The sequence below is a fragment of the Accipiter gentilis genome, chromosome 10 (assembly GCF_929443795.1).
Source record: "Accipiter gentilis chromosome 10, bAccGen1.1, whole genome shotgun sequence".
Taxonomy (NCBI): Eukaryota; Metazoa; Chordata; class Aves; order Accipitriformes; family Accipitridae; genus Astur; species Astur gentilis.
The window spans coordinates 14,431,737-14,447,155 of record NC_064889.1 but is presented as its reverse complement, the minus strand read 5'-3'; the positions used below and the strand labels follow the sequence as shown (position 1 = coordinate 14,447,155).

The 15,419-nt window shown below is 34.3% G+C and overlaps 1 protein-coding gene across 1 annotated transcript; it reads left to right on the top strand.

Annotated features, from left to right (window-relative positions):
* FAM227B (family with sequence similarity 227 member B) lies at window positions 1-4,918 on the top strand. The gene is given in 7 exon segments (XM_049812567.1): window positions 1-55; window positions 1,657-1,709; window positions 1,711-1,770; window positions 1,772-1,904; window positions 2,323-2,390; window positions 3,711-3,815; window positions 4,856-4,918. Coding segments are annotated over 7 exon segments (537 nt in total).
* The last annotated feature ends 10,501 nt before the right edge of the window (window positions 4,919-15,419 follow it).

Below are 15,419 nucleotides of genomic sequence, written 5' to 3'. Positions count from 1 at the left end.
ATGCAAGAGCCTCCTTTAACTTTTGAAGAATTCTTACGGTCTCAAGATTTGGTGAGTCCAACTGCTTATTATTTTAACTACCCATGTGTATGGTGAACTGAACATGCAGGAGTCAGGTCCTGAGCAAAGCCATGTAAATGTAAATATTGAGAACTGAGTTGAAGCATAGATTGTGTTTCCAAGACCCTCAGGCACTGGAAACCAAGAGGTCTGTAGAAATGGTGAATCTTTAAGAGAGCAGCCTCTCTGTTGTTCACTTCCCTTTTTCTCAAAGCTAAACCATGGAGGATAATTTTTGTCTGCTGTACAGCAATTTTCTATTGTTGGAAGCATGCTTGAGTGATGACACTGAATCAAGCTTTGTTTAAAATATTTGATCAGTCTACAGCATTACTAACGTAATGGAAAGTCCTGAACCCTGAGGCAAAAAGTTTGGATGAATATGAAAAGGGGAATAGCTAGTTTTGCTTTTTAATGAGATTTCTTTCTTTTCTTGTACTGATAAGACTGCTAGGGAAATCTTTGACTATGCCTTTGTATTTTGCTAAAGAATTTAATATACTGTGGTTACCAGTGATTCACCGAAATTACATTCTCTTTGGAGGAAACAGAATGTTCCTTTTGACATGCCTACATTATTTGCAAGTATTGATTCACTCAAAGCCTTTAACTACAGAGCTATGTGAAAAATTGCCCTTTTGCTTTGAACCAGAACTTTTTTTCTCACAGGAACAAAGAAACGAAAAATGTTTAAAAGTATTTTGATGGGCAGAACATTTCATTATAAAATTTAATTTTTTCTTTAAAAGGTGTATTTTTAAGAGGAGCAATCTGACATAAAAATGGAAATGCTTAAATTTGGGATAATGCCAAAATAAAATATTAATATGTTTTAATTTTCAACTTGGTTTTACTCACCTTTTCCCTTTTTACTGGAAAATACATATGTGTATTAATTGTTTGCATTTAATTTGATTTTTTTTTTTTAAAGAAATTGTCTTACTGTCCTGCTATTAAGATAGAACATGTCATTGTCTTTCAGCTATACTAGAAGGTTTAAAACCACATTGATTACTCTGTATTAATACTTACTAAGTTATTTCAGGAAAGTGACCAATTTGATGATTAACTTCAAATGACTGCCATTAGTTTCAACAATTTGCTCAAATATTTAAGCTGGTAGTTTAAATTCTTTGCTAGATCAAGGAACAGTTTCCTCCTCTGCTTCCAAGGCTGTTCTCAACAGATGGAAGGCGTTACCGTCCTTTCTGAGAACTTAAATTGCACATGATTTTATTTGTCCCTTTAGAAACGTAATAGTGCTTTTTTTCTTGACTTATCTCCTTCTGTAACTAAAAAGTTATTTTTTAATTACTCTGTGTATGCCATAATGGGCCTTCCTGGCCTATTTCTGGTTTTCTGTCTCTTTGAGATGATGTAGTCATCTTTGAATGCAGTACATGGGAGAGGAGGAAATCACAGTCTATGTTAACAATGTTGCCAAAATTAGAGATTCTTAGAAGGTATATGTAAAATGTATTTATACTGATATTACAATTCTTGATGCAAAATAAAATTCACAGATTACCTAATTTAATCTTTGCATTTGTATTATTTTCAGAAATAACTATTTTTACTACCTACTGATTGCAGAAGGAATGGCCAAGTTGATCTCTCTCAATGAGCCATATTTTTTGGTGGGTAAGTTACAAAAAAGATTATTCTTTCAATGCTATATGTAAATATTTGTATGACCATGTTCCATTGACCTATCAGTCCACCCTCAGATTTGGAGAAGAGAATAAACACATGTATCACTTAGCTAAGAGAAACATGCTGAAAAATATTTTCATTAGAATGTGGACCAGCATATCTAGAGAAACATCTTGCTGCCCTTGAACAGAGTAACCGATCGACATTGGCCCAGATAAGTCTTTACAGCTTTTCCTCAGTTTGCAAGTGTGAAGCTTATAATTTAAAAAATTCTAATAAGCTGAAGTTCCAGTTCTGCCTGGGCTTCAGGAACATTTTTTTTCAGGCCTAAACAACGTGCGGGCAAGTGTCTATGAAGACATGTTCTCCACAGATTTTGGTGTTATAAAGGAAAGATGAGATACACAGAAAGACCAAAATGGTGATTTTTAAGCTTTCCAGTCATTCCAGTGATGGAGTTGGACTACACAGTGTGTTAACTTTTGTGCACATACACATTTAGATGTAAATCTAGATATATGAAAAGTCTTTGCCAGATTAAAACTTCTAATCAATAAAAGCATCAATCCAGCCTCTATTTCTAGCTAAACCTTACTAATTTTTTTTAAGACATTGCTACTGAGCAAATTGATGCAGAGGAAGTTCTGACTCAGACAAGTGAGATGAGGAAAGCAAAGGTATATTACATATTTTTAATTCTTTACATGGATTAGACAAGAAAGAACAGATTTTAAAGTGTTTTTGTTGGATCCAGAAGTGGGATTTCACCTATCTCTGTGTGTTTGTTGGGGCAGGAAAAAAAAAACCCTACTTGAAAAAGTACTTTTTTTTTCCTTATATCTCCAAAGGTATTTTGTAGTCACCTAAAGTCTCCATTTTAGACCATTGTTCCTTATCTAAAGTATATTCACAGTTCTTAGTATGAATTCTCTTAGCTGAAAATATTGTTTATATCATTGTCTGAAATAGCATTAATTATGAATTAAGTATTTAAACCTTTTTCAGGTTGCCAAATTGTTGAGGAGTCAAAGAGTAGAAATGTAGAGGTGACCTTTTTTACGCTACATGTAAAAAAGTACACAGCGTTCTGTCTTATGAATGTGCTTTGAATTGAAAGTCAGATAAATACTTCCAATGCCAAACTGAGGGAAGGAAAAGTTTTGAGATTCACTCATTCAAGAGTCAGTCAATTTTTCTAAGACTACCTGAATTTGGATATATTGGGTAATGGAAATTCCAAATACAGTGTAAATATGATGATTAGTTTTAGTCATCTGGCATATTAGGGTCAAATCTTTGGAGCCTAGTGTCTGGGACTTTACAATGTGCTAGATGAGGGACTTGAAGGAGAACAAATGTGTCTATGGTAGTTTGGAATGTCTTGATCCTGGTATTTCTTAGATGTTAGTTAGACTTCAGGCATAACCAGACATGAATAGGTGTTTTATTTGAAATATTAATGTGAATACTGACAAAACTGGGCCTTAAATTATTAAGAACCCATTGAGTTAATGTGTTAAGTGATTCAAAATTTTTAACATAAGGCCATATCATATTTGTAATTTGGCTTACTAAAGGTTAATTAAAGTTTCTATTGAGGAAAATATTGAGATATGTAAAAATAACAAATCCTTTGTTAGATTATTCTGAGACATCTTGGAAATTTGGCATGGGTTTAGTCATTTTCTGATAGAAAAGAAATTTCTGAGAAAGAAGAAACTCACAGGAAACAAACCTCATCAAAGATGAAGCAGTCATTTCATGTATTTTTGACAGACTCTTAAGCGTACTAAAAGAAAGCAACTGCTAAAGAAAGTATCTTTATAAAATGGAGTCACCAGCAAGTGAACGCCTCTATTGTAAAATATTTTTAAAATTTTAATTCAGAAAAAAATTGGTTGTGTTTGAAATAGTATTTTCTCATTGGAGCAGCTATTTAACACAAAGGGAACTTAATAATTAGCTTTAGTTGCTAAATGGTTTTCTTTTCTTTTTAGACCTGTAACTACCCTGTTTCCAAGGTAAAACAGCTTTCAGAATTGCCAAGACATCTGGAAGCTCCAGAACTTTGGGACTTAGTTATAAAAGCTCAGCATTCCCAAGTATGTACTCTTTCTTCCACTATCCTAAACAGAAGCTGCTGATATGTAGTATTGCAAATATTTTGACACATCTGTCTTTGCGTTCCATGTTCATGCTCCTTTTAGCACTATTAGCATTTCTTGAAGCTACAAAATTGAAAAATCTAGTAGTCATTTATTATTAGGAGCCACTGTTGTTGAAAGATTCTTCTTGCTGCCCTGTCCTTATGTCCCAGAGTTGACCAATAATTAAAGTACTGAAATAAATAATGTTAAAATAGTATTAAACTTCAAAAAGAATTTCAAAAGTGATGTAAACCCAGAATTAGAATGTAGCGTATGTAATTTTATTGCAGTCCCTTTTGGCATATATATTACACATCATCTTAAATTACATGATCAGGTTTTTTAATGTATTGAGTACACAAATCTGACAATGCTCAGGGAGTGATTTAAGATTATGCAGTGAGATGATTATCTGTAGCACCTACATCTGATTCGCTGCAGGAATTGTAGGATTGGTAAAGTAGGAGTTTGCAGTAAGTATGTGAAACACTTGAATGCTATCATGCAAATTAATTTCAAATTAATTTCGTTTGTGGGTGATCATTCAGTTTTACTCCACAGCTGGTAAGCATGAACCTCAAGGTTGTGAAACTGATCTTGTAGCAGCAGTGTCAGCAGCAGTATGTACATACCCAAATACATACTCATGCCTCTCACCTGACGGCATAAAAAGTGAAAACATTCCTTATTTCTTTCATATGACCAACAGCAGCAAAATTAAGCCCTTACAGTGTCCAGCTGCTTCTGTGTGCTATTAATAATGTTAGTTAACAGCTCTTTTTTGTCAGCCAAGACAAGATTTATGTGATGATATGTTAATTCCCCCAGTGTGCATGCACCCATCTTTTATGTGACTGATGTGGTGTACTAATTATATGTAAAGATAAAGCTTTTCCACCTGCCCCTTGACTGAATTAGTCATAAAAATTTTAAATGACAATTTAGAGTATTATTGCAATACTAACCTTTCTGTTTCGATTTTTCACTCACTTCAGTGGGAATTAGCTATGGCCTCAAATACTCAGTCACTTCACTGGCAGACAAATGAGAAGTTATAGTCTTTCCATGTGAATTCAGAATTTTAAGTAACAGTTGCAAAAACAGGGCTGTTTTAGAGCTATGTGTCTCCTGTCTTTGTGATCTGCTTTAGACAGTGATCCCTATTCCTGTGGCCAGTTAGTTGACTGGTAGGTCATGGTAGCTTTCTCTGGGAAGGTCAGTTTGGGGCAGACTCAGAATTCATGGCACTGTGAAACGCCAAGATACAGTACGTTAGATTTTTTTATAACTTCCACTTGAAGTGGAAATGTGTAAGCCTTCATTAATATTTATCTTTAAAATGTAAATGCTTAATGTAATAAGATACAGATTACATAAGTATATATACGTAGAGCATAAATGAAACCATAAGGAAAAAGTAATTTATTTTACGAACAAATTTGAATTCTCACTATAGAACATTTTAAAAATTTGATAAGTAGCTACCCCAGATTACTTCCTTTATGCTGTTGAATCAATAGGATTGCATTGGTACAGAAATATATAGAAATGTGTGGAACAGATTCCTAATAGTCATGTGATCATAGTTACCACCAACATAAAACAATCACTAATTTGTTACTAGTATCAGATACTCTGAAATCCTGACTTTTGATCCATATTGCATATTAAGGTGTTATTATTAATCAAAATAAAAATTATTTTTATAACTTTTTTGCAAATTAACCTATCATTAAATACTATTACACAGACTGAATTTCACAATCTATGTTAAAATAGTTACTAACTGATAAGACTGAAAGATATTGTAAATGTTATATCACTTACCTACTGCATTTTTCTGAATGAATTCTGACTGCTTCAAATTTATAAATGAAGGAAACTAATTCCTGTCGTTTGTCCAAGTCCAAATACTGTCAAGCTGATAAAAACAAGTTGTGCAGAATGAAGGTTAGATTTAAAATTCAGATTGTTAAGTGGCCTTGACAAACTCTATGTCTAAATAGTGACCTGTTGATACTACTTGCTGCAAAACATGTGTGCATGAATGTAACATGTTTGAGAAAAGTGTTTAAATACAAACAGAAGCATGCTTGTTGAAGTTGACAGTGAAATATCAATATGCAGAAGTAATCACTAGTCCTACAAAATATGAAAATTCATAAATTTTTTGCACAAAACCTAATATCTTGGCACTCAAAGAATGGCTGTAGTCCTTACTATTTGCACTGGATAAAAATATTGTATGGGTTTATAATCTACAGCTATTCCTGTTGAGGTATTTGTAATACACTGCCAGAACCTGATGTAGCTTTCTGAAACACCACACCTGTGTTTTAAAAAAAACCCAACTTTGGAGGACTGATTTTAAAATTTTGTTTATTTGTGTTTAAATTTGTGCAAATGTACCCAGATAAGCAAGATACAAGGAATACAGAAATCCTGTTAGCACTTCTGCACACAGTTCTGGACAGTTTGCAATCAATGCTTGCCTCCTAATGTAAAAGGAAATAAATTAATCCAGCTTTGTTGGATTCCAGCAGTCTTCATCTGCTTTGTTGTTGTGGTTATTTACAAAATTTCTGTTCTTAGATATTTTTAAACTATGTAATAAAGGTAATGCCACAAGTGTGACTTGCTGTCTTACTAATTTTTTATACCTTCATTTTGTGTTTTAAACTTTAGGTATTTAGACTTTCAGTCTTAGGTTTACTGAAAATTTAAAAAAACAGTAAAATGCTGAGAGCATTGTGGGTATCTGGCAAATGCAGATCAGTCCTTATATTTTGACGACCAAATGTTGAAGTACCCAAAGAAGATGCTTTTGTTGTTCTCAGTAACAGTTAAGCATTTTCCCTGCAAGTTTTTTTCCCTTCAGTACTTCCTCAAACTGAAAGAAGTTCCTATTTGCTTGTGGAATTTGTTCCAAATTAAAATCCTTGTACTTTTTCCCTTTGGTTTGTTTTGTGGTTTTAGAATTTTTTAAATCTCTGCATTCAGTGTAATTAATATTTTATTGTTGTTTTGACAGAAAAATGTTCTCAAAGTTTGGAAAAGTGTGTTTCTCTCAAAATCATCTATTGCAGTGTTTCAGCATTCTTTTTGATGGTGGTTTCTCCAAAGTTTAATGTATAAATTAATTTCAAGCATTCTTAATTTCAAGCATGTTATTATCAAACAAATAAGCTGCACATTCTGCAAGTAAAAAATGCAAGTGTTTTACTGATTAAGCTCAACTGCATCAAGTGTACGCCCAAGACTTAACTTTTCATGTAACTTTAAAGAGCAGTAGTTGAACATATGAAGAGCTAATTTAGTTAGCAGGTTTATGCCATGAAGCTTAAAATAAACTTTTATATCAAATTGACTATTAATTTTACTTTGCTTACTTTGTGTAATGGTGTTAGGGTTTATAAAAGGTATGAGTTTGGAATATTTAGGTTAAGAACATAAATCAAGTGTATGGATTCTGTTACCTCAGATGATCACTATGTTCTTTATTAAGAAGAGAAGGAAAATATTGATGTGGCAGGAGATTGTGATTATGTACACTGGCTTTGATTCAGTACAGCACTTAGATTCTATCTTTAATTGTTAGCTGATAGACTTAACATATGCTTCAAATAATGCATGTTCTTAAGTGCTGTTCTGAATCAGGAACTACTGCAATGTACTAAAAAAAATATCTGTTAATATATTTAGAAAACATATTGGAGTAAGAGGTGGAACTAATTTAAGAATAGGTGTTTCAGTGGTAGTCCTTTGTATTGTCAATACCTCACATCATAGGATAGATAACCATGAACTTTAATAATGTCATGCATCAGTATATTAGCACACAACTATACCTGAATTTATGCTGATACCTTTTTCCTGATTTTTTCCCCCCTTTGAAGCCTAACCAAGAAGATCAATACCACTTATCAATACCACTTGTTTGACAGAATTGCAGAGTTTGTGGCACATTTTCTTCTTGTTCCTGGGGATCCTAAAGATGCTTATTTTCAGGCAACAGTACAATTCACATTTTCAGTGATATATGGGTAGATGCTGTATTTCAGCTTATAAAAGTATTAATGTGTCACATAAACCAATTTTCATGTATCTAGATTGGCACTGTTTGGCTCCAAAAGAGAGCTGGAAGGACACACATATAAGTACCAGAGAGAGAACAATCAGAAATGGTGAGGAAAAGCTAGAAATTATCGTGGGCAATCAGAAGTTAATTTTTTTGGCTCATATAAAGTGTGAATAGTAAAATGTAATGATAATATTGAGATGTGATTTTTTAAAAAACATCTTGTTTTTCATTAAATATAATGATTAGTTAAATATTAACAAATAGTGCTTTATTCTGCATCCTAATTTTAACCCTATGTGACTTGTTCAAAGTGTGTAATTAGTTGAAATCAGCATCCTCCAGTTCAGGCTTAACTGGGAACTTAGACTTATACATTGATTAAGCAAATTTTTGAGAAGTGAATTTCCCTATTGTTGATACAGTTGCCTAATGTTTCACACAAATAATAAAAGGTTGTACTATTTTTGTTTTTAGCAGAATGGCTTTGCAATTACTATGGTTCACTTAAATATTTTTACATTAACTAAGAAAATTGTAATGTGAAATATCTTTTGTAGCCTTTTTAGATACAGTATTATTCTTATGTTGGCAGTTATTTCCTGATTGTTTGTCACAAGTAGTTTTTGTCACTTTCTATGAAGCATTTCCTGAATCTATTACATGTTTTGATGATTATTTTAATGATAGTTTGGTAGACTTAATTTTTCAGTGGACATCAGGTACTGGTAGGTTTTTTTACTTCTCCCTGAGGCATATTTTGTCCAGACCGCCAAGTCTGTGTTTCAGTGAGAATCCATTGCTTTTTCCCCTAGTAATTATATACATATATATACATACATACATAGAAAATTGAGTACTAGGAATATTATTGTCAAAGCTGGCTTTCTCTGCTCAATAATAATGATGATGATGATGATATCTTAATTCTGATTATTGGTATATAAATATGGATAAATAGTTTAAAACTAGCCTGGTAAGGAGACAAAGAATCTGAGCTGACTGTCCATGGCCTTATTTCTCTTTAAGGAAAGGATCAGACATTTCAAAATGTTTTTGGCAAAAGCATGTCAAGCACAGTATGTAACCTGCATTAACTGTTAAACTATGCTGTATAAATCTGTCCTGACAACCTGTTTAGTATCCCACAGCTGACACAATGGAAGCCTACTGCATTCTAATTATTTATTTGTGTAGCAAGATTAGCTGGACTGGACATCCCTGTGTTTACTAATGATAAAGTTTTACTGCAAATATGAGACATTACTGACATTTCTGACAACCTGCTTGTGTTTCTATCTTTCTATCGTGATGCATGTTAGATCCAGTTTTGGAATTGTTCCTGTGTAAGATGACTAAGGATGAAGCTAGACTGGCATTTTTCAGTTGAATTTAATTAAATATTTTTCCCCATTAAATTAAGCTCTGATGTCACAAATGTAAAAGCTTGTATGCCTCAGAGTTTGAGTGGATGGGAACTGATTAATCTCTTTAGAGTTGGTATCAGGATGATACTGAATAGGGAGTATTGTATTTTTAAGACTATGTGTAGGCTCTAATCCAGTCCAAATCATTGCCTTATTGCAGTGACTCCATTCTGTAGTAACTCTATTAGCTGTAAAAGTGCTTGTCTATTTTGGAATTACCCAGCAAGGATATAATCATACCCAGAGACAACTTATAATTGAACTGATGAATGCAGATTTCATTTCACTGCTTTCTTTGTGCTACTGTGTAGGAGAAGTATTCTGGAAGAATCTATGGTAAGCATCTAAATGCAGTCAGGAAGGAAGTCTTACAATTCAAGCCCTAAGCAAAACTATACTAGTTCCTGGAAAAGCTGCTGAACATAGTGAGATTGGTGTTCTTTGATTAAAACAGAAGACTAGGAGATCTTCCCCAGTAACTATCTGTAGGTGGCCTTGAAGATGTCTCTCTATAAAATATGGTCACTTTGTATAAATATTCTTGCAGGATTCAGACTGAACCTGTCCTAGAAGTTTCTATTGGAAGTAGTATTATATTACCATTATTATATATCTGCATGTTTTAACAGTAACAGTTTATGATTTTTAAATTGTATATGTCATTTAATATCCATTTCAAAACTTAGTTTTAGAGCATATTTCTATCTTTAGTGTTCATTTACTTAGATTTCATGACAATGTGGATTTCATTATCTTGTAGATTGAAGCTGATTGACAAATGCAATAGAAATATGTTTTTGAAGTAGATATAAAATACAGAAATATTTTCTCAAAATCTTTCTCTGTGTCAGTCACTTTTGTTGGGCAGAATTTTCTTTTTAGTTACAGACAGAGAAAATTGTATGTAGAAAAATCACCCTGAAAAATTTAATTTAGAGAAGGTTTACATACTTCAAAGTTATATATGCACCAAACTCCAAATGGGCCTTTAACTTGGAAGAGCTGGGTAAATCCACAGTCCACAGTATACTCTGTAATGTGTAGCCACTATAAATAGATAATGGATAGAATTAACTGAAATTTAGTCAGACCAGAAAAAAAATCCAAAGAAACTAGGAGACCACTGCTATGGCATAGATTCTGTATCTGCATGAAATTTATGGTGTAAGAGCTATGCAAAATTCTACTGGAATGAATATTGAAAACCACTGAATAAAGTAAATTATGTATTGCTGCCAGAATAATTCACAACCTCAACAAAACATATGCAAATGTATTAAATTACGAGTATTGGAAGAACCACAAAGTAAGGATATTCACCCATGTGCAAAACCAAGCAGAAGCAGGAAGGGACATACTGAAAACTTTCCTGGGTGACTTTAAGTATATGAATATAATTATTTCAGTTAACAGGCTTGGATCCCAAGCCTAAAGTTGACCATGGGCATAAAAATCTGCACATTGAAGACAGGAAATAAAACAATTTTTATTTCATTTGGGAATATTCATAGGGTGATCTTCAAAATTAACATAAACATTTTTCTAAATTAAATTTTTTATTTTCAGGTCTAAACCCAAGGAAATGTGTATGGAAGAAATGGAATCTCAAAAACTTTAAGGCTGCCACAGTAAATCATTCCAGTAAAGATGCTACTGCTAACATATAAGCTAGTGCATCTGCCAGTTCTACAGCAGCTAGTAAGTCTTGTAAATATTTTTAAACATATAATGCACATTACTTTATGCATTTTGGAGTGAAACTTATAGTACATTGCAAAATCTAATTGTCAACATAAATTATTAGTAATATTTTCAGTTTGTTTTGCACAAAATCAAAATGTTATAGCAATTAAAAATGAATTGTGGATTTTTATCAGATAATTCCATTTGATTAAGCTATAACAGTATTACAAGGTACTTAAAGAAGCTACTGATACTCTGTCTCATAAAATCTGATGGTTTTGATTTGTCAGTTCCTCTAATACTAATGACAGCTACTCTTTATTTTATTCCTTTCTCTGGCACCTGGCTCCTGTTTTCAGTATGTCTTGCATTCAGGCCTCTAACTTCTACCCCTTTGTCTTCTCTGTCCCGATGGATCAGATCTTGACTTTTATTCTTTCATACTAGACTGCTGTTCTTTCTCATTGCTGCTATTTTAACATCTTTTCTAAAGCTTTTTGGGCTGATGTTGCTTCTAGCCTGTTCCTTTTCTGAACATTATCCAACGTTTTGTTTCTTCACCAATATTTTGTTTCTTCAGGCTAGCCAGCTGCTTCTCTCTTCTCCCTGCCTGAAATTTACTGTTCTCCTTCTAACAACTACAGCCATCGTTTTGTGCCACCAATCTTCTCTTACTCCTTTTTATAGTCCATCTGCCCCAACCATAACCAAACAACTTTCCCATCCTTGCCTTTTTTTTTCCCCATACTGTTTTCCATGGACTTATATGCTTTTTCTGGGTTTAGATCATTCCCCATTCACCAAGGTAGGAAAACCTTATTTTTGTTGCAAAATAATTCAGAGTAAAACATCTGGGAGAAAACTTATAAATTTGCATCATAAGTGTCATTTAAGGCAGTGAAGTCTGTGATTCTTTGATTTTCCATTTTCTAGTGTATAACTGGTTATATAGGATAGTCATTGCCAGTCTTAAAGATAAGCTGAAGAATGATTTTTGAAATTCTTTAGTGATGGAATCCACCTGAATGGGAAAAGATATCTCTATGCAGATTTTCAAGGCTACTCACCCCACTCCGTTGATAGCAGTCTTCCCACTCCCCAGCTCCTACCGTTTTCAATGATACTACTCTGACATGTTTTCTCTACAGTTATGTTAATGCTTAGGAAAAGATAGAGGGTTGTCTCTTTTATCTGTTAATGTTAAGGAGAGAAGGTTTGGAACATGCTGTACTCAGGAAATCCTGACTTACTGTGAGTACTGCAGACATGGCGGAGGAATGGAGGTGTTCTGGCATGTGCCATGATTCCCACAAAGCCTTCTCTTGTAATGTGGATGTGAGAGAATTGCATGAGGTTTTCCCAGTGGAACAGGCTACCTAAGCAAAGAGGAGAGTTGCTCTTGAGACCTAGCTGAAGAATTTGGTCTCTACAAACGAATACAGCTTTGCAGAATCTTTGTATGGATTAGCTATGCACATCTGTGGCTTAATAAAGTGAACTATGTTACTGTCCTTATGTATTGCCTGTTAGCTTTCCTGAATAATTTTCCTTTTTAACTTTAGTATTTCTTTTCAAGTACAATTTAAAAAATGAAATATGTTTTTTTTTAAAGTTGAAAGTTAGTGTTAATCTCATCAGGTTGCAGTCTTGAAAGGAAATTCTTGTTTCCAGAATCCATTTTTTTGTGTGTTGCTCAGTTTGCGGTACAGTTTTTAGAAACAGAAATGTATCTATGTTTTTGAACAGAGAAACATTTGGGTTTAAAAAATAATACAGTTTTACAAAACCTAAAACCAGTGGAAACATTTGCATGATTTTTATAAATTCCAATAGTTTTGTTGTGGTATAATCGTATTTCCTTTTGGATCTTGGTCATTGTGTTTCTTTACTAGTACATGAAAACAAGAATATGAAACTGAGTAGAAAGTGATTATTTGTGAAGCAGGTTCAGTAAATCACCTCAGCTGTTGATTAAAATAACACTTCTGACCTAAGGGAGTCTGGTTTAATGACAGTAATTTCTGAAGTCACTGAAGCTATTGTTATCTTGATGTTTCACTCCAAGATATAATGACTTGCTTTTTCCTATGACAATAAAATAAAAGGGAGAAGCCTTACTATTTTAGCTCTTCCTGTTAATATCTTATTCTGTGAGCTAGTTTATTGCTTTAGGCTTGCAGGATCTCACAGTTCTGTTCAATAATCCCTTGTTCTCTTTTATGACTACTGAGAAGTTAGTTGCTTGTCCAGATCCACTTTGGTGCCTAGCTTTTGGTGAAATCAGTAGGAATAGGGTGTATAGGCAAGTTAGCTGTCATATTAATGTGTCGTTTCTTACACAAGAATTGAGTGTCCATGGTTTCCAAATGTTCCTTTTTCTCTAAAGGGTCTCATCTGGTGTTCCTGTACTGTGCAATAATATCACAGCAACTCATATAGACATAAACAAGCTAACCTTCTTAGCTAGCTTGAACAGAGATAATAATCTAACTGTGATGGTATGGAGTCCTGTGTAGCAACAGAAGTCACCATGAGTATGGGTAGAAACAGCTGTATCTCCTCTGCTGACCTGTGTCCTGTTATGGTTAGTCCGGTAATTTAAAGCTAGTGTGCTAATGTTTTAGCAGCATGTACCAGACTTGGACTTCTTTTTCTTACTTATTGAAAAGGACATTGAAAGTGGCTTGCTTAAAGTTATGTAAGAAATCTGTAGCAGAACCAGGCTTCAAAGGCCAGTAGATGAACCATGAAAGCTCAGCAGTCACCAGCTAATGACTTGATTCTTGTCCATCAAAACTGGTGCTGTCCAAGGTAATAGTAAATTGTGTTTATGCTTAGACAGCCAGCCAGTTGTAATTGTAAAGGGTGTCAGTCCTGAATTCAGATTAAAATTATACTACATAACATTATTATTATAAAAACATCTCTAGTGGTAATAAAGATATTGCTGAATTAGTTGGTAGAATAGGGGGTTGATTCTTCCCCTCTACTCAGCACTGGTGATGCCACACCTGGAGTACTGTGTTCAGTTCTGGGCTCCTTAGTACAAGAGAGACATGGACATACTGGAGAGAATTCAATGAAGGGCCACAAAAGTGATTAAGGGACTGGTGCATCTCTCCTGTGAGGAAAGGCTGAGAGAGCTGGGACTGTTTAGCCCGGAGAAGAGAAGGCTCAGGCAGGATCTTATCAATGTATATAAATACCTGAAGGGAGGGTGCAAAGAGGACTGAGCCAGGTTCTTTTCAGTGGTGCCAAGTGACAGGACAAGAGGCAATGGGCACCAGCTGAAAGACAGGAGGTTCCATCTGAACATCAGGAAATGCTTTTTTTACTGTGAGGGTGACTGAGCACTGTCACTGGTTATGCAAAGAGGATGTGGAGTCTCTCTCCTTGGAGATATTAAAAAAAAATGTCTGGACATGGTCTTGGCAACTGGCTTTAGGTAGCCCTGCCTGAGCAGGGGAGTTGAACCAGATAGCCTTCAGAGGTCCCTTCCAACCTCAACCATTCTGTGATTCAGTGAATAAAGTGAGACAGAGATTCTTTTAAATAAAGGTGGAACAATGAAACATATTTGATTGGGGTTCTTCCCTTCAGGAAGAGGGACATAGGCTAGAAATAGTGCCTTTGCTGCTGTATAAACCCAGAAATATATAAATAAGACATTACATAAGGATTCACATGAGTTGTTCAGTTAGCATCACACCATATCTCAGTCCATTGTTGGCACATGGTCAGAAAACAGAGGTGCATACTAATGAAGACAGGTCTGTAGAATGAGCTGTTTTCAGTGTTTACCTTGCAAAACTAGAAAGATTTTTTGTGTTTTAGTCTTACAAAATTCTGAACATCCAAGTGACACAAATGCTTCCTAATTTCACTGACTCTGTTAGCTCCAGAAAGCGCTTAGTCTGCAGAGGAGTCAGCTTAAACTTGACCAGCCTAACTCCACAAAGGTGGGGAAGCTGTTGATAAATGTAAAGTGAACTTGTAGTGAGTTTCACAAAGCTATATGGGTACTACGTAAGGCAGATACCTACTTTCCTTATGTAGCTGAGCACACTAGATATCAACTTCCTTTTGAAATCCATTGAACTTTGGCAGCCTACTTAACCTGACAACTTCAAGTTCTCACTAGGTACCCCTATCCACCCTTTAGGTACCTGGTATCCTTTAAGATCTGTATTTCATTGAATAATGCTCAGTGTTCAGATCTTTAACCATCTTCGCTAAAACACTATTTTAGAAATCATCTTAAAAGAAAGGATTCTTATCTGATGTTGGACTTCAGTCTGAAAACACTGTAACCTTTATGTGACAAGTTTATGCATCTTCATTGTAATTCCTTCAGCTTTTCTGGTTAGCACT